We start from the raw sequence: 19,558 nt of genomic DNA, 5'->3' as shown, positions 1-19,558 counted from the left end.
TAGAACATTTCTCTTTGTTAGCATAAATCCATTTAAATAATGAGTGATGCAGATGAAATCAGCTTTATTGTTTCTACAGCATCCAAGGATGAAAATCATAATAGTATAAATTTAGTCTATTTCGAGTACAAGGATAAAAAGCTTCATTGGCATCCTGGTAAATATATTTTAGGTGATACACTTAATGCACATGATAGGTTAGGTGAAATTCAAAAATTCTGTTATGTAAAACCTGGAAGTCATATATCAGGAGAGACAAGAAATGATGGAAATTTAGGCGATGATATTTCAGATTATTTATTTATTGCTAAAAAGAACGGTGTGATAGAAGTTATTAAAGATTTTAAGAAAAAAGTAACAGAAAGCAAAGATTTAATTGCGGATTTCAAAATGACTTGTAACTTATTGCCCTATTTCCGTGATGCTGAGAAGCCAAATGCATTTGATATAATATCTCTAGAATATTTTAATGGGATTCTTTATTGTTCTACTCGAGTAGGAAAAGTTTACAGTTTTTTTTTAAATTTACCTAATTATTATCGACAAGTTAACAACTTTTTCAATAGTAAAGCACAAGATGACGGAATATACTCTATCTTTAAAGAATCATACACGCCTGATAATTTTGAAAACCCAAATATATTTGAAAAACTGACAATGTACGTAACAAATGAAGGATGGCAAGACATTTGTTATTTTCTCAAACCTACAATTGACACTTTAAAGGACGGTTGTGGTTATACTAAGGATGCATTGTATTTTAGAGCGTCATTTTGTGTAGATATTAAAAGAAACATCGAATCTTGCCATGTCAACCCCCTAGATCGATACAGCTTATTGATATCATCTAATAATATAAACATGTCAATTGAAAAATTTAATATTCCACAATATTTTTATTATTGGTTATTTTCCTTCTTATCCAAAAAGACTAATACTCAAAATAAATTGAAAAGTTACCAAGATGGGAAACAGTCGGAGAGTAAGATAAATTCTAAATGTGTCTTGAAGCCTCCTTCAACAAGGATAGACCGGCTAAAAAAAATGTCTGACTATTTGACTGAAAGTTACGAGAGAGGAGATGATGGACATTTTAACCAGTATAATAGAAATGCAGAATTGGTAGAACCAAGTGATTATACTTCACCTCAATTTAATCCTATCACACATGAGGAGCAATTGTTCGAACCTGAAGTTTTAGCTGCATTTAATAACAGACGAATGTTGGATCATGACTTAGTTCTCTCAAATAATAATGTTGCAATAATTCCAAGTTATATATGCTGGGAGTTCAAGAATGGTAAAGAAAAGACTTTCAATACCGTCTCATTTTTAGAGCGAAGGTCTTTGCGCAGAAGAAATAGAGAAATGTTCAATGAAATTTTAAATCATGGTGGCAACTGGGTTCCCAATATCGATGATAGTATTTCAACTCATAGTAATTCTCTTTCTAATACATCTACAACGAGTTTGGATAAAAGACATTCGTCAAAAAATCCATTTTTATTATTAGATTTTTATGCCTGTTATAATTCAAATTCTGCAACAAATAATATATCCGAAATAGATTTTCTAACTCCAAACTACTCAAAGTTAAAATTAATCAGCATTTCTCGAAACAATTCAATTGAGGTCTTTAAGCCTAAATATCAAAACATACCTTCTTTAAAAATAGATTCGTTTAAATATGTTGAAGATGAGAAGGAAACCTTAGAGACATTTAATATGAAATGTTTTAAGGATAAAATGACTATTAGCTCGTTGACCTCATTCCAAAAACTCTTTAAGATCAACGAAAATCTGTCTCTAATTATTGATGAAGCTGGACTTTTAATAATTGACACTGAAAATATAACAAATATCGATAATTTATCTGATAATAACGATAAAATCTTGAAAATTGCATTATTCAATTTTGGGAAAATTAAAGATGTCATAATCTATATAAATCAATTCAACGAATGCATGTATGAATATCCACTAAAACATAATTTTGAAGATGAACATGATTACTGTAATGATTTCAGCATTTCGTTAACCGCAATTGTAACAACGGATGCTGACCATATCTTAGGGTTAAATGGCGTATTTATATGTCATTCAAAATTGGGAAAATTAGAATTGACAGATTCCATTATTACTAAGAATAATCACAAAACAGTCGAGCTTTTGCAATTTTTAGATTTTTCTACAGTTCAAAATACCAAGAAGCATTATCTCAAAATACAATCTGACTCTGATCTGGCATATAAGAAACAAAGGTAATTTTTAGTTTTTAAGTATATCACCGAAAATTTTTATGCATTAACTGTTAACTAAACCAGTTTTGATAGAGGTAGTAATATCTGCCTGTCCATTAATTTAATCTATGAATTTTTTATCTTGTTTTGACAGGTCAAATAAAGCAATTTGTTTTTGAACTTAAATAATATATACATAATACGAGGGCTGAATCCAAACACATATATTGAAACTTTATGAATATATAACTCAATATCATCGATGACGTGAATTACAAGCTTATTCAACTTCTATGAATGTTACTATTTACTTTATATCAAATCTTGCACCCGGTCTATATTAGAAGAATAATGCTGTTTTCTGCAATTTTAAGGAGTTTAAAACATATGGATCATAAATAACTATACTGTTAATGCAAAGATCAAAAATCGTCATGAATGGAGTGACCACTTCACTAACTTAGAAGTTTTGAAAATATATATACTGCGGATTATAACTGCTGTGCTTCGGTTCGAGAAATGTAGAAGTATTAAATGGACTAGCGTCACAATTATGAAATTCAGTCCAAGGAACTCATATAACATAACAGATTGGAAATTAAATGCCAGGATAACCAAGATGCACTAAGTAGAATTATAGCAATTGTTATGAGATGACAATTCGTTGATTAGGCAAACTATCTCAAGATGTAAAGCACAATTACTGATACGCTGCTATAGTAATTCACCTATACCAAACCCACAGAAAAAAAACTATAAAGACCTCAAAGCGGTTATTCGTAACCCCCAGCATCCAAGGTGATGATATTTTTTCCAGTAGTATTGTTATTTAAGTCGGACATATTTCAGTAATAGTACTTGAACAATTGCCTATATTTAATCTATATAAAAATATATAATACATGTAACCAAAGGTGAACAATTGCTTGTCTTATATACTTGTAACTTTCGCATAGGTTCATTCGCTATACTGCATCATCTAATTTGAGCTCGTATACGTCTTGATTCTGTGAAAATACTTGTGTACCTCTAGTATTATACCATTGATTAGACCGGAGATGGTCACTAATCCAATTACTAAATTCTCATTTAAGATCAGTTTATTGAACGGTAATAGTTCTAAATACTTCAAATGATAACGGTGATAAGTTATTCCAAGTACTTACGATTAGCATATTGACAAGCTATCCAAGCATTCATATTAGAAATTATATTATACGATGTTATCACAACACCCTTTTACAACGAAAGCCATAATAAAATGGTCCCTTGGCCCAGTTGGTTAAGGCATCGTGCTAATAACGCGGGGATCAGCGGTTCGATCCCGCTAGGGACCATTTATTTTTTCCTTGTTAAGTTTTTATTATTAAATACCAAATGTGACGCTGTCGTTAATGCTTAACACTCCAGTAATGTTGAATCAACTACAGACGTATATCACTGTCCAGGTACTGGTTCATATCAATTTTAATGCTTATGTGTATTATATATTAATAATCTATATTTTTAAAGTCCTCATCAATAGTGCCTGACTTCGTAGGTTGGTAGCTCTTGCTTTCATTGTTATTTCGGTATACTGTGTTGTAATTTAGACGGCCTCCATCATTCCTGTTATTTTGGTAGTTGTTGAAATTGTTGTAGTTATTATACTGGTTGTTGTTTTGGTAATTGTCATAGCTGCCATACTGGTTGTCGTATTGATTGTTGTAATTGTTTATATAGCTTCCCTGCCCATTATATTGATTCTGAGTATTGTAGTATACACCTTGTTGTCTCACAGGGTAGGAATGTTCTGGGATCTGTGGATAGTTTAATGTGGGCAGAGACTGCATTGTGGACGTTGGTTTAGGTAATGGTTTTTGCATATAGTGTTGATCATTAGCCTGTCGCCAATTGAGATCATTGTAACTAGACTGGTTTTTTCTATACCCATAGTCGTAATAGTCGTACTCTTCGTTTAATTTTTGATAATACATTTTTTTTAACGGTGTAGATAAATTTTCACCAGAAAATGCACTCCCGTCATCATTAGGCACACGCGATGACCTATACTCCTTACAATCATCCCCCAAATGCCCTGATGAACCACAATTATAGCAGTAAAACTTCTCCATATCTAGTTGCTGTCCTAAATCGGCATCGGTATTGTCATCTCGCAGAGCATACGACCTCCAAACACTCGAACACATCTTCTCAACATGCCTATTTGAATTACACACAGTACAGTATATGTTATCATCAAACCGCAGCGGGCAATGGTTAAAATAGTGACCAGTCTCACCACACTTTTTACAAAAAATCGTCAGTTTACAATCTTTCGATGCATGCTCATCCAACACACCACAATATGAACATACCGTGTGCGGACAGTCCCTTTGCATATGACCTTCTTGCCTACATTGCCTACAGACAATCTCACTCCCACTAATTATCTGATCACCATCCAAGATACCAAAATATCTACCTTCACCTCTCAATTCTCTCAGTCCTTCGTTGTTCTCTTCTGTCATCTTATGTTGCACACAATTACTTGAGAACTGAAACAAACACCCACTTCCAAATAGGCACAGGCGCTCCACCGCTGAACCCCATGAGTCTATAACTCAACAACGTGCTCTTATACACCTGTTTTGTTGCACTGACTACTACTTCTTCCAGTGGTTGAAGCAACAGTAATGGCTGGTTGGCTCTCAAAGGTCATCGAGAACTGTTGTTGAAATTTCACAGACAGTTACCCGTTGCAGTTACCCGCGTTTCAAAAATTTTCACGTTCTAAGCTGTAAAGATGGATTGTTTGGCTGTTAAGTTCTCAAGAACCATCGCCATTACTCACAAGATGATGGTGATGGTTGTGATGTCGAATCTGACGAGATCTGGGAATCTCAAGGTATTTCAGCAACTGTTGGCTTAAGTTACAGCCTCTAGTGCATTTCCCTGGTAGTTAACCATACAAATCACATATAAATATACACGCTCACTCACCACTCACTATAACATCGCTAATACAAATGTCTGAGGTTACTGAACAAGTGAAGAATTTGTCTGTTGATGACAAGCCAAAAAAGGAGAACAAGAAGAACAAGCAACAATCCTTGTTTTTGGATCCTGAACCAGCTTTCATTCAAGAGAGAGATGACATGTTTACTAAGCTTTTAGCTGAATACAATGAGAAAGTTAAAGCCAAGGCTCATGTCCCAATTAAGATTGTGTTGAAGGATGGCTCTAAGAAGGATGCTGTCTCTTGGGAAACTACTCCAATGGACATTGCAAAGGACATTTCCAAGTCTTTAGCTGACAGATTGTGTATCGCTAGAGTCAATGGTTCTCTATGGGATTTGGATAGACCATTCGAATCTGAATCTGAAAATGAAGAATTCAGTCTTCAATTATTGGATTTCGACAGTGAAGATGGTAAGAAAGTCTTTTGGCATTCTTCTGCCCATGTCTTGGGTGAATCTTGTGAATGTCATATGGGTGCTCATATTTGTTTAGGTCCACCAACTGATGATGGTTTCTTCTATGAATTTGCCACTAGAGACTCTCTAAAGGAAAAAACTGAAGATGAAGCTGAAAGAACCGTCTCTCAAGCTGATTTCCCAAACCTGGAATCAGTTGCCAAGTCTGTCATCAAACAAAAGCAAAAGTTCGAAAGATTAGTCATGTCAAAGGAAGACTTGTTAAAGATGTTCCATTACTCCAAGTATAAGACTTATCTAGTTCAAACCAAGATCCCAGATGGTGGTGAAACTACCGTATACAAGTGTGGTAAGTTAATTGATTTATGTACTGGTCCACATATCCCACACACAGGCCGTATCAAGGCTTTCAAATTATTAAAAAATTCTTCTTGTTACTTCTTAGGTGAATCTGACAACGATTCTTTACAAAGAATCTACGGTGTCTCTTTTCCAGATAAGAAATTAATGGACGCTCATTTGAAATTCTTAAAAGAAGCTGCCGACAGAGATCACAGAAAGATCGGTAAGGAACAAGAATTGTTCTTATTTCATGAAATGTCTCCAGGTTCTTGTTTCTGGTTACCTCACGGTACTAGAATTTACAACACTTTAGTTGACATGATGAGAACTGAATACAGAAAGAGAGGTTACGAAGAAGTGATCACTCCAAACATGTACAACTCGAAGTTATGGGAAACCTCCGGTCATTGGGCCAACTACAAGGACAATATGTTCAGTTTTGAAGTTGAAAAGGAAACTTTCGGTTTGAAACCAATGAACTGCCCAGGTCATTGTTTAATGTTCAAGTCAAGAGAGAGATCTTACAGGGAGTTGCCATGGAGAGTTGCCGATTTCGGTGTCATCCATAGAAACGAATTCTCTGGTGCTTTATCAGGTTTAACTCGTGTTAGAAGATTCCAACAAGATGATGCTCATATTTTCTGTACCCAAGACCAAATCGAAGGTGAAATTGAAAACATTTTCGATTTCTTAAAGTACACCTACGGCGTTTTCGGTTTCGAATTCAAGATGGAATTGTCTACTAGACCAGACAAATACGTTGGTGAAATTGAAACTTGGAACTCTGCTGAATCCAAATTACAATCTTGTTTAGAAAAATGGGGTGGTGACTGGGAAATCAACCCAGGGGATGGTGCTTTCTACGGTCCAAAGATCGATATCATGATTTCTGATGCTTTAAGAAGATGGCACCAATGTGCTACCATTCAACTAGATTTCCAATTACCAAACAGATTTGAATTGGAATTCAAAGCTAAGGATGGTAGTGATTCTGAAAACTACGAAAGACCAGTAATGATCCACAGAGCCATCTTAGGTTCTGTCGAAAGAATGACCGCTATCTTAACAGAACATTTTGCTGGTAAATGGCCATTCTGGTTATCTCCACGTCAAGTCTACGTTGTCCCAGTCGGTGTCAAATACCAAGAATATGCCCAACAAATCCGTGACAAGTGCCACGAAGCTGGTTTCTACACCGACGTCGACCTAACCGGTAACACTTTACAAAAGAAGGTTAGAAACGGTCAATTATTGAAGTACAACTTCATCTTCATCGTTGGTGAACAAGAAATGAATGAAAGATCCGTTAATATCAGAAATAGAGATATCATGGAACAACAAGGTAAGAATGCCACTGTCAACATCGACACCGTCATAGAACAGCTAAAGAAATTGAAGGAAGAAAGAAGATCTGACAATGCTTTAGAATAAACATATCCTGTCACTAATCCTTTTTAACAATTACTCTCATGAATAGTACCGGCACCACTAACAAAAAAAATGCCCACCCCCCACTGGTAAGCAATAATGAGTCTATCTATGTATATCTATAAAACAACTATATATGTATATTGTATATTAATTAACAGTTATTGAACCTTTCTCACGAGAATTATTCACTCCTAAACCAAAGTATCAGTTAAATCTGCTTGTCTTTTCGATATCTTAAGCTTGTGAGGGCCTCGGCAAAAAAAAATTTGGAAAACAAATAACAACTTGTCAAGATTTTGAAAAGTTACATAGTTGGAAACTGATGGTGATGGGTTCTCGAAGATGTCTAGATCTATAAAAGTACAATAGCTTCCGAGGGGGGTGATTTTTTAATGCAATGGGTCAGTAATACATTTGGTAGTATCAAAAGTTCTTTCGTTGACTGAATCTGACAAAGGACATTGACTTTACCAAACAGAAAAAAGACAATATGGATTATTTCACAGTTAAACAGAATTATTACACCGGTAATTATTCTCAAGTATTAAAGGAAATCGATGTCCTAGGTGCTGACGACACTACTCTGTTCTACAAAGCCAGATCTCAAATTGCTCTAGGTTCATACGAATCCAATGCTTCCGCTGGTCAATTAGGTGCATCTTTTGATAGCTACAATGCCTTTTTGAAGTCCAAGAAAATCGAAGATGTATCAATTAAAGAGGATTCAGCTTCCAATTATGAATTGGTCTTATTGGCTTCTGCTAATGCTATTGTTGGTGACTATGAAACAGCTTCCCAATTATGTAACAAAGGTATTGATAGCGACGAAGAAGTCGGCAAATTAGAGTTATTATTATTAGCTGTTGAAATTTCTTTGTTAAATGAAAAACCAACTATTGCTAAGGCTCTATATGACAACTTTGTCAACCAAAAGACTGCTCAAGGTGAATTCTCTAGTGAAGATGAACTGATAGTTAACCTTGCTGAATCATACATTAAGTTTTTCACTAACGTTGATACAACTTCTTCAAATTTCTATTACTACAGTGAAATTTCTCAAAGTTTTTCCACTTGGAGTGCACAATTACGTTTATTAAACTCTCATTTACAACAAGGTCATTTAACTGAGGCACAAGATATAGTGAAGGTCTTAGAGTCAGAATATTACTCTGTCCAACAAAAGGAACAAGCTGATTTGTTCAAACCAGAACTTTTAGTTCAAAAAATCACATTGTCTGCCATGCAAGACGATGGCAACATCGAGAGTTTAAGAACCGAATTGAAATCATTAGCTCCAGAACATGCTTACCTAAAGAATAACGAAAAAATAAACAATAAATTTGATGAACTGGTTGTCAAGTACTCCTCATGATAACTACAAATCAGATAACTATGAATATTTTTATCCTATACCTGATTTAATGATACTGAACAATTTGATCTTAAAGATTCAAGTAATTGACATCATACTCATATTTTTTTCTACTGTACAATTACAACGAAAGGGAATTTAAAAGGACTGGTCATTGGATATTCCCTCAATATACATCCCCCATTATATAGTAGCTTAGTTTACATACTACAAGTGTATAAAGTATATAAAGTGTTGAGTAAACATCTAAATAATTCATCCTTCTATACTTTTGACACCTTGTATTGTACACTTAACACTGCACATAATGAAAAATCTAATACCAAAAAAAAAAATTAACATAGTTAACAAAACTTAAACATCAAACAATGTTGAAATGTAATACATAAAAACGGTACCGTTAATGTTGTTTTAATCGAGTGCTAATGTCATTATTTAATAATAAACCTTATTTCATTGTTTAGTTTAAGTATTCTTAAAAGTATTCTGTTTGTTATACTGCTGTTTGCTAAGAAAACCTGTAACTAGAATTTAGGAACACATTCGACAACATGAGTGAACTATCAGAAGCTGAGAAACGTCAACTCTTAAGAGAAAGAAGACAAAGGAAATTTAAAAATGGGGGTGCCTCTTCAAGATTGAATCAAATTACTGGACAGAATAAGGATAGTCAGTTAAGTACAGAATCCCCATTAGATGTGCAGACAGCTGCTACAAAAAATACTATAGAAATGGATGACTTATTTGCTAATGTTAAGAAAGCTTCAGTAGAAAATAAGGCTAAACAAGCAGCTATCAAAAAGAAAACTGAGAAAGAACAAATACAAAATCCAGTGAATCCGGAATTAGAAATGTATAAACATCTAGCTGAAAAGACTCAGGATGACGGTTCATCGACACCAGAATTTTTTTCTATGCTCCAATCAATGCAACAAAGCTTTGGTGAAGGTACTGCTACTCCAAGTTCACAAGTTTTTCCTGTGGACCAAGCTAACTTAGACTACTACAATTATAAATTGAATAACATGAAAGCTGTTTTCATACTTATTAAATGGCTAGTGTTTTTACTACCTTATATATATTTTGTTACAAGACCAAAATTACAGCAGTTTAACCATCAATTTTCTTTATCTGCTTTAACTGATTCAAGAAATTTCTTTATGGTGTTTTTAAGTTTTGAAATTGTTGCTATGTCAGCATATTTACAGAAATTGAAGGGCTTACAAAAAGGTCATAAAATTGACCCAATACAAAATGCTGGTAAATTTGCAAATCTAATTGGATTAATTCCAGAAGGTATATTGCCAATTAATAATTTAAAAGGAAAGGCTGTTTTATGTTTACAACATTTAGACTTACTTTCCTTGTTTTTAACTGATTTGGCTTTTGTCATAATAATGATTGGTATCGTTAGCGTCTTTTGAAATATCGATAGAAAACCATGATTATATATAATTGCCTAGATACAAATGTGCAATAATTTTAATAAATAGATTTATTTAATGAATAACTAACAATAGAGTTTGAGTCATTGCGACAGTAATTATGTACAACTAATATTTTGCTGCCTATTTTGATTCCTCAAGGGCATTCCACATTTGCTTTAATTGCTCACATAATTTTGGATTAGCCAATTCAGCAAAATAAAGCGCTTGTTTACAGTATACATTTGCGTTGACTTTGTCTTCTTCCATTATTAGGTTAATACCCTGATTCCAACATAAAGTTGAAATAATTTCTAAATCATCTCTTACTTCTTGTTTTTCTATCAGTTTTGGGATATTTTCTTGTTGCAATTGCTTTGATAGCTGTTCTACTAACAGAAACTTACATGTCATGTCAAGATCTAATATGAAATTCATATAAATTTTTAGCCATCTTAGTAAAACCTCGACGCCAAGCAAGTTTGAACTTGTATTACGGTCAATTAACATCTCCATTATGTATACTGCAATACTTTGTGATAAATTAGGATTGTTAACTGTCATGCTAAAAAATAAAATCTCGATTTGCTTCTCATTTTGGTTATATGACTTCTTTATAAATGCTAAAATCTTTTCTTTATTTTTTGTCGACATTATATCCTCAAATGTTAGTCGTAAAAGTTCAATTAAACAGCTATTAATTTTCGTCTTCTCATCATCATTTCCTTTATCTTTCATGTCTTTGGAATTAATTAATTCAATAATTTCATTGTTTAGATTTTCAACTTTCTTCTCTATCATCAAACGTTTTTGATCATTTGTGTCGCCAGACAATTTAGATGACGAAACTGCAAGAGCTAGTAATTTTGTCCTGAAATACCAATATTTAAAATGACATTTTATTGAGAAATCAACATCTTCAATTGGGATTAGAGAAAAATACTCGATAGCGAGTGTTACGATACGATCTATATCTACTTGAATGTTTTCTCTAAAACATTTCGAAGCAATATTGTAACAGGTTGAGCTGAACCATTCTATTTCATCAATTGAGATTATTTCAGTTGTGACATTTGCGTTTAATTTTCTTGCGACTACGGTTCTATCTTGTAAAACCTTGAAATATTCCAGAGACTTAGATAAAAGGTTGGTAATAACTGAATAATAAAGGAGAAAGCTTTCGTTACCATTCTTCTCTGTCACCTTCGTTATTAATTGGATAATATATCTTGTTAAAGAAAAAATTGGGAAAGAAACTTTTCCCTTATCATCTTTTGCAAAATGAGCTTCCTCAAGTTTTTCAAAGAGCATTTGCATGGCTTTTAATGAAAGTTCAATATTATCTTTACATTCTTCGACACCTAAAATTAAACACTCAACTGACGAGTCTCCTTCATTTATTTTTAGTTGTGAAAAACATTCTTCACAACCTTTAATATCATTTTCTTTATATAATATTTTAAGTAATAACAATTGTGATAAAGGCAACTTTTTATTTGCATAATCCATGGTTTGATAAATTTCCTTTGCTCTTCCCATATCATCTAATTGGATGAAATTTTGGATTAAAGCTCTTTGAATTTTACTTCTATCTGCATAATTTTGACAAAATATATTCATTAATGCTAAATTATAAAACTCATTACTCTCCAAAAATTGATCTCGTTTTTGGAGTGTTTTCCCTGTGTTCCAAAATAATGTTATTATCGTAGATACCGTTGTCAATCCCACCTCGTGAACAATAGTGTGTTCTATCTTTGTACAATAATCCTTTAAACTACTTATCATTTCTGATGTATTTAGTTGAGAACTTTGTGTCGTTAAGTATACCCTGATACAAATCAACTTCTCAAAGATTGTTTGATCTCTTTGTGGATCAAGTTTATTCCCGAAGATGTAATCAAGGCACACGTTTGCTAAAGTTATTGATTTCTGTGCAAAATCAGAAATGCAGTTAGTAATAGCTTCAAAATTCTCCTTAATATCGATGTTTATAATCATTTTCATAATTAATTCTTTCAATTCTTCATTTAAATTCTCTGGATGCATAGTTTTATTGCGCACTTTATAGGATAGCAGATGTGATTCTATCTTTTTTGGGTATTCTGTTTGAAGCTGCTCTATTATTGAATTAATAAATTCCCAATTAATATCAGTAGAGGGTTGTAGCATTAATAGTTCAGCATGTAATGTAAAAATGGAAAAATGCATACTACTATAATTTACTTCAGTTTTTAACATGTTTTTATTTAATGTGAATAGTTCCGACGTATTCCTTAAATAATGACACATGGAATTCAAAATATCAATATTTGGTATCTCTTCGTTAAAATTCTGGTATTGTTGTAAAATAGCATTATAAATCAAACGGCACAACTCCAAAAGTACTTTTGGATTCATTGATGATGTATTCTCATTTATATCTACTTTTGAGAAATAGATACTAGCTAATTCATAGTCATTTTCAGCTAATGCTAGTTGAAAATTAATTATTAGATACTCGATTCTTAAATTGTTAAAGTCTTTTTCCTTCTGCTCTGTTTCAAGATGATTTTTTATTTTGTTATCATTTATTTCATCTTGAGTAACAATAAGCAATTTATCACATTGTTCTTGAATATTCCTCAATATTTGTTGATCGTAAAATTCCCCTTCAAGTCCTTTCAAGACTGTGATATAACATTTCAAAACCATCAATTTATTCACTACCGTTGGCGACAAACTTTCATAAATAGAAAGTAGAATAGTAGCATAAACTTTGCATCTGAACAAGATTTTTTGATTTTCTTTGTTATTCTTTGATTTTTCTATCATTGTAATCTGATTCCACAGGCTAGTAGAATTATTTTCCAATTTCAAACACAGTTCTTCATCTATTATGATGGGACTAGTTCTGAATAATCTCTCATATTTTTCTGCCATTGGTTGTAAACCATCTAATCTGTTCTCAACACTTGAAAATGTGTTTTCCAAATTTGAAGAAAACTGTTGAACTAACCATACAGAAGAATCGCAAAACTCCTCAAGAGTTGCTTTGACTACTGAATTCATTTCACTCATTTAATTATATCTCCTCAATAACTCGAAGCAAAATTTAATCACAAAGTTCCTAGAACACTCTAACTCACTGCTCCAGGTGATCCGTATTCGTTGGAGTTAAAACTGCAATAATTCCGATTACAAGTAGAAATGGATATTATAGCCTTAAATATATTTATCTTCGGCTTGAACTGATTACGATTTATAGTATTTGGATGATCTTTTAAATGACAGATAACCGCGGTCATGAAATACGACGTGAATATTTTCTGTCGTCAGCAAATACCAAGTGTCAGTAATGTTTGATGACTCGAATATATATTTATTAGAAACTAATTCAAACTAGAAACTAAACTACAATTTTAAAGAAGGTATCTAACTCAAAACTATAGAACCATTCGCTATTTAAAATATGATATTCTTGTCCAAATACCATGAATACTTTCAAGATCTCCTCCATTAGCTCCAAATCGCCAACTAGTGGTTCATAGTATTCTACAAGGTCGGCTATATAATCGCCAACATCATCCTCATTGTTTATATACCAAATTGGATATGTGACACAGGCCATGACTGCATCTTGAAATTCTTGTAGAGGTTCGTTACCATAATCTGTACAGATGGATACATTTTCAAATTCTTCTTGAATTTTCATTTTATAATCTTCACTGGTTCTTTCAAATAACGATGACACGTTGGAGATACTGTCCTGATTTTTTACATGCTGTGTATTTAACCTGATGGGCTTGAGATCGAATTCAGCGTTCACATTGGTAAAATTACAATTGCAAGGGTACTCACATCCTTCTAAATATTTCTCTACCGATTCATCCGTTTCGAGTAATTCTAACCCATCCAATTTGTCACTTAACAATTTGATTACATTTCTTTTACTTGTGAAATAATTTAGAATTGAATCACGAAACAAGGTACTTGTTTCATCGTCAGTATTTGACATTGGATTACTGAGAATATATTTGATTTTAGAACACTTATTTTTGATAGTTCTGGTAGTCGACTACAAGGAACAAAAAAAAGAATCAGAGTCCATGAACATGTTTAAACTGCCCTACAATTTATATGTTTACCTATACTTAAAAGAACCAATGTATCTTATAAGAGGACCTCGCTAATTAATCTAAGTTTGCTTCTTCACTTGATTTTTTAAATGTAGCAAATAAATGAGAGGCCTTAAAATAGCAATAACAAAAATAATTCTTGCTTAAAGTACGATATCCAGTAAAACCAAACACTTTGCTACGAGTCGTCACTCGATTTGTTAAATCCTACTTATAAACAAAAAAGCACTTTCCTTTGTTTCAATACTGCCTATGTATCAAGCTTCCAGTTTACATACTTTGTCTGTAATCACTCTTAGCTGGACTGTCTTGAAACAGGGTTTTCAGAAAAAGGAAACGATGAACATTTTGATATCTGGTGTTCCAAAGTATCTGTTCAAAGCTTTATTTCCTATTACATATCTCATTATACTCTTTATATGTCAGTAATTGCTAATTTTGTATCGCTATCTTATATAGTATTTGCCTGGGTAGTGTAATTCGGCGGCTAATTAATTTTCTATCTCAAGGACGAAAAGCATAAGAAAATCATTACTATATAAAGCATAAGTAGATAGTTAATAAATGGTTTAATAATTTCCTGGTCTATGATTTTATTATACAGTTTTGTCACTTGTTTCCAAAAGAGAGAGGTAGATAACAAATTATATACAACGACGTATAATTGACTAAAATCCAGCCATGTCAACGAAACAACAAGTTTTAACAAAAGTCGATACAAAGACTGAGATAACAACTGAACAATCTCAAAAATTAATCCAGACACTTCTTTCCATGTCATTTGGTTGTTTAGCATTTCTCAGAGGTTTGTTTCCAGATGATAATTTTATTGATCAAAGATTCGTGCCAGAAAAGGTCATTAAGAACTATGATAAAAATAAAATCGTCCAAGCCAATTCTATTAAGATAAAGACATTATTGCGTGGTAGATCTCAAGAGGCAGATGTCTTTTTAGATTGGTTGGAAAACGGTGTTTTCCAAACTCTCCGTTTGAAATACTTAAAGGCTTTGAGTCTTGGTATTTTCTCAGATGAAAAGGAACCTAATGATTTAATTGAAAACTATGTCTTCAGTTTTGAATATCAGAATAATAATGAAATTAGTTTTAAGATGGAAAGTGACAAAAAGGGTACTTTAACTAGCTCTCTGCTAGATTCAAGAAAAGCAGTGCAACAATTAATGAGAAGATTCATTATATTGACGCAATCATTGGAACCTCTTCCAGACAAAAAGTATTTGTCAATGAGGCTTATGTTCAATGATACTACTCCTAAAAATTTCCAACCTTCATTGTTTAAGGATGCAACTTATGAAAAACCACCAACCATAAAATTAAAAAGTGGCATTAATCTCGCAGACACTTCAGTTGGTTCACTCAATACAGGCCACAATAAAATAAAGTTGTCTTTGTTTTCACTGTATGATTCCTCATTAATACAAGAAGAAATTGTTAATGAAACCAGAGACATTGTTAGTATAAACAAACAATCTTTTTCAGAATCATATCAATATATTGACCCATTGAGTTTTGCAGAAGAAAACTTTAATATTTTACCAACAGTTGGAAATAAAATTAATTCACAGAGTCAAGTTTCTAATCTTTTGAGTGATATTTTAAAATCATCACAACCAAATACTCAGCCAACACAATTCAACGGCTCAAAAATAAATCGCCAGGTCGAATGTGAATGTGGTTTACAATCTCCAACAAATTCAGGTACTATAAGGGAGTGTAAAGAGTGCAATAAATTAGTTCATGGTGTTTGTTATGGTAATGTAAACTCTAAAAAACTAGAGAGTTGTTTTTCATGTCTTTATGAAAAAATATTCCTTGAATTTGGTGAAGAATGTAAAGATCTAATGATGATTAGAAAATGCTTCCGTACCTTATCGCGTATTCGCTCTTTCCCTAGTAGCATTCATGAATTTATTGCTATTATGATATCCAAAGAAGATATAACTGACACCGTAACAGAAAGTGTTAAATTTGCATTAGCTGTATTATTTAACGATGGAATCCTAAATATTAATGATAATATTGAGAATAAAGAAAATGTTAATGCTCGAGTAAACGGTACTAACGTGAAAATTGATGTTAGTGGAATCAAGATAGATAAAGTTGGTGAGCTTGAATACGGAAAAATTATGAATATTATATTCACATATAGATCACAGGGGTCACATTCATTTTATGTTAATCAAATCCCACATAATCTAGCTGAAATGGAGCAGTGGGTCAACCAGGTTAAATTGTTGAAAACCAAGTATAATAATAATTTATCTTCACAAATTGATATTCAATCGTTAGTAATAAATGACACATTTACGCAGGACCCAATCGTTATTGGTAAAAAGAGGAAAAACATACAAATAGCTGATTCTGAAATTGTTGAAGACAGTAATCCTTATTCCAATATCGAGATAAACAATGGCATTGAAGAGACTAAAACACCATTAAAAATTAGGAAAATAAGTGTTTCTAAGAAAACGTTGAAAAGTAATTGGTAAATATCAGTGTCGTACTTATAATGATGCTAACCAAGAGTTTCCTCTTTTTCTAAAAACTCATCTTTAAATTTTTTAAGGTTTTTAAAATGAAAGTTGTTTGTTGCTTACTCATTGACACATTATTTCCCTCTCTAATTGGTTACTTAAACTCATCGCTTTAAATATGATTAAATATTTCGGGGATTAAAAACTTTAATATTAAAAGGTTTGATAGTATAAATATATAAATTTATAAGTTAATATCTTAAGAGTTATCAATACAAATTGCATAATAGCTAGCAATATAAAAGAATATAGATTTAATGTTTAAATCCAATTCCTTTCTGATATTTCGGAATTTCAGCATAAATAATATACGGAACTATGCTTCGTTACAAGCTGGTCAACCTTTGCATGAAACTAGACCAAACCTTTTGAAGAGTGGAGAATTGACTCCTGGTATTACTGCTTTAGAATACTTTGATAGAAGGGTAAAGTTTGCAAAGCTTTTGCCGGCGAAGAGTTGTGCCATCATAGCTGGTAATCAAGTGAAGTATGCATCTGGTGCAGTATTCTATGATTTCCAACAAAACAATAATCTCTTTTATTTATCAGGATGGAATGAGCCTGATTCTGTGTTAATATTAGAAAAACAAACAGAAAATTTGATCGATTTGGTCTTTCACATGCTAGTACGTCCAAAAGATGAATATTCAGAAAAGTGGGAAGGTTTTAGGACAGGTATAGAAGGTGTCAGAGACATATTTAATGCAGATGAATCAGATGATATTTCTAACCTCAGCGACTATGTCAAGAAAATTGTTAAACGATGTGATAACATATTTTATGATAAGGACACTGAAAATCAATCAAGAGGTGATTCCGCCAAATTCGGGAATTTCTTTTCAGTGCCAAGTAATTCTTCTCAAGAAAAGGATTTGAATGCTATATTGCAGATACACGGTACTAATAAGAAAATTTCAGGCCTAGATAAAATACTTGCGCCAATGAGAAGAATTAAATCACCATCTGAATTAAAAGTCATGAGGAGAGCAGGTCAAATATCTGCATATGCTTATAACCAAGCCCTCCCAAAGAAGTTTCGTAACGAGCGTACCTTGCAAGCATATTTAGAGTTTAAGTTCATTTCAGGAGGCTGTGATAAATCTGCTTATATTCCTGTGGTTGCATCCGGTAAAAATGCTTTATGCATTCATTATACTAGAAATAATGACACAATTGATGATGGGAAAATGGTGTTAGTTGATGCAGCTGGCTCGATCGGTGGCTATAGATCGGATATATCACGTACGTGGCCAATTAATGGCAAATTTACGGAGGCACAGAAAGCATTATATAGTGCTGTTCTAAATGTAGAAAAAAGATCAATAGAACTGTGTACAGCTGATCATGGTTTGTCACTACACGAAGTTCATCAAAAGAGTACTGAGTATATGTTAGAGGAACTAAAGAATGTTGGATTTAATGGCATTGACTATTCAGAAGTAGATAAATTGTATCCGCATTACATTGGCCACAATTTAGGCCTAGATGTCCATGATGTTCCAAATGCTTCAAGGCATAACAAATTAGAAGCAGGTCAAGTAATTACAATTGAACCTGGTATTTATATTCCAGACGAGCCCTCTTACCCAAGTTATTTTAGAAATATCGGGATTAGGATAGAGGATGATATTGCAGTCGGTGAGAAAAGCTACGTCAATTTAACTGCAGAGGCTGTTAAAGAGATTGCAGATATAGAAAATGCAATCCAGAATAATAACCCTACAAAGTTTGATGACGATGTTATTAGACCCTTAGACACTTAGAAATCACGGTGAAAAGCACATGTAATTTAATAGTAATGGCTAACTTCATCCCCTAACTTAATTTATTATATATGTATATATATTCATTTTCACATTATTATCAACCAGGTAAGAAAAATCAAAATTAAGTATTTGATTTTATTTATTTAATCTATTATAGAAGTAAACTATTAAATTCAATGCATTCATTATTGACCTAACATGTACATATGTGGTAGTATCAATCTATATTTTCTTTGTTTGTTCTTTTAATCCTATCATTGCTGATGGATTTTTTTATATCCGTTTTTGCTAATTTGTTAAATACCAAACTAACCTAATAGCAATTCATATATGATAACTATAATATTGATACCAATCAATGGAATTCTCAACAGTGTTTGCACAGCACCAATTAGTTGGATAACCTTGGATTTCGTAGTGTTTTCGTCTTGGCCAAAACTTGGACCAGCATTTGTGCTTCTACCCAAACCTATTCTACTCAAAAATCTCTCCTCACTAAGTATAGCAACTGCATTAATTAGCAACAATATAACGTAAAATAGCTTGCCTAAACCAAATAGTACCATTCTTGCTCAGCTCCACTCGAAGTACTCAACTATGGTCGTATTACTCTAACTTCGTACCAACTGAACCCCAAGATACTAATATAACACTTTTACTGTTCAAAACACAATAATAACTTGAATCTTTTATGTTTTGTATGTTTGAGGCTTGAATACTTCAAGTTCTTTAATATCGAAATTTAAAATCTGAATATCGCAAATGTGTTAGCGCCACGAATAGTATTCCATATAAGTAAGAGAGACGTGCATGATGGTTCCATTGTCAAGAATAGAGGATACGGTCATAAGACACCTTTCTTTCTCGATTAAAGACTCTCCTGGAATCGTGCAGAT

At 32.8% G+C, this 19,558-nt stretch overlaps 10 protein-coding genes and 1 non-coding gene across 11 annotated transcripts; 7 read left to right on the top strand and 4 right to left on the bottom strand.

The window, feature by feature from the left end:
- Positions 1–39: 39 nt before the first annotated feature.
- Positions 40–2,265, top strand: GID12 (Gid12p; the record flags this gene model as incomplete). Its single annotated transcript, XM_003688624.1, has 1 exon — positions 40–2,265. The coding sequence occupies one exon, from the start codon at positions 40–42 to the stop codon at positions 2,263–2,265; it is 2,226 nt and encodes a 741-aa protein (XP_003688672.1).
- A 1,238-nt stretch (positions 2,266–3,503) lies between these two features.
- Positions 3,504–3,577, top strand: TPHA0Ptrna11I. The gene has a single exon. It is a non-coding gene; the product is annotated as a tRNA-Ile (tRNA).
- A 153-nt stretch (positions 3,578–3,730) lies between these two features.
- AIR1 (TRAMP complex RNA-binding subunit) lies at positions 3,731–4,750 on the bottom strand (the record flags this gene model as incomplete). Its single annotated transcript, XM_003688623.1, has 1 exon — positions 3,731–4,750. The coding sequence occupies one exon, from the start codon at positions 4,748–4,750 to the stop codon at positions 3,731–3,733; it is 1,020 nt and encodes a 339-aa protein (XP_003688671.1).
- Positions 4,751–5,248: 498 nt separating this feature from the next.
- THS1 (threonine--tRNA ligase THS1) lies at positions 5,249–7,429 on the top strand (the record flags this gene model as incomplete). Its single annotated transcript, XM_003688622.1, has 1 exon — positions 5,249–7,429. One exon carries the CDS (start codon positions 5,249–5,251, stop codon positions 7,427–7,429), a length of 2,181 nt encoding a protein of 726 aa, XP_003688670.1.
- Positions 7,430–7,919: 490 nt separating this feature from the next.
- SEC28 (coatomer subunit epsilon) lies at positions 7,920–8,801 on the top strand (the record flags this gene model as incomplete). The annotated part of the gene is made up of 1 exon (XM_003688621.1): positions 7,920–8,801. One exon carries the CDS (start codon positions 7,920–7,922, stop codon positions 8,799–8,801), a length of 882 nt encoding a protein of 293 aa, XP_003688669.1.
- Positions 8,802–9,352: 551 nt separating this feature from the next.
- Positions 9,353–10,225, top strand: GET2 (GET complex subunit GET2; the record flags this gene model as incomplete). Its single annotated transcript, XM_003688620.1, has 1 exon — positions 9,353–10,225. One exon carries the CDS (start codon positions 9,353–9,355, stop codon positions 10,223–10,225), a length of 873 nt encoding a protein of 290 aa, XP_003688668.1.
- A 144-nt stretch (positions 10,226–10,369) lies between these two features.
- SPO22 (Spo22p) lies at positions 10,370–13,285 on the bottom strand (the record flags this gene model as incomplete). The annotated part of the gene is made up of 1 exon (XM_003688619.1): positions 10,370–13,285. The coding sequence occupies one exon, from the start codon at positions 13,283–13,285 to the stop codon at positions 10,370–10,372; it is 2,916 nt and encodes a 971-aa protein (XP_003688667.1).
- Positions 13,286–13,613: 328 nt separating this feature from the next.
- TPHA0P00740 (uncharacterized protein) lies at positions 13,614–14,222 on the bottom strand (the record flags this gene model as incomplete). The annotated part of the gene is made up of 1 exon (XM_003688618.1): positions 13,614–14,222. The coding sequence occupies one exon, from the start codon at positions 14,220–14,222 to the stop codon at positions 13,614–13,616; it is 609 nt and encodes a 202-aa protein (XP_003688666.1).
- An 802-nt stretch (positions 14,223–15,024) lies between these two features.
- On the top strand, positions 15,025–16,851 carry HOP1 (Hop1p; the record flags this gene model as incomplete). The annotated part of the gene is made up of 1 exon (XM_003688617.1): positions 15,025–16,851. One exon carries the CDS (start codon positions 15,025–15,027, stop codon positions 16,849–16,851), a length of 1,827 nt encoding a protein of 608 aa, XP_003688665.1.
- A 302-nt stretch (positions 16,852–17,153) lies between these two features.
- ICP55 (aminopeptidase) lies at positions 17,154–18,659 on the top strand (the record flags this gene model as incomplete). Its single annotated transcript, XM_003688616.1, has 1 exon — positions 17,154–18,659. One exon carries the CDS (start codon positions 17,154–17,156, stop codon positions 18,657–18,659), a length of 1,506 nt encoding a protein of 501 aa, XP_003688664.1.
- Positions 18,660–18,970: 311 nt separating this feature from the next.
- Positions 18,971–19,228, bottom strand: YOS1 (Yos1p; the record flags this gene model as incomplete). The annotated part of the gene is made up of 1 exon (XM_003688615.1): positions 18,971–19,228. One exon carries the CDS (start codon positions 19,226–19,228, stop codon positions 18,971–18,973), a length of 258 nt encoding a protein of 85 aa, XP_003688663.1.
- Between the last annotated feature and the right edge of the window lie 330 nt (positions 19,229–19,558).

Source organism: Tetrapisispora phaffii, chromosome 16 (genome assembly GCF_000236905.1).
Source record: "Tetrapisispora phaffii CBS 4417 chromosome 16, complete genome".
NCBI lineage: Eukaryota > Fungi > Ascomycota > Saccharomycetes > Saccharomycetales > Saccharomycetaceae > Tetrapisispora > Tetrapisispora phaffii.
Note: the sequence above shows the minus strand (reverse complement) of the source record. Positions and strands in the feature narration are given on the sequence as shown.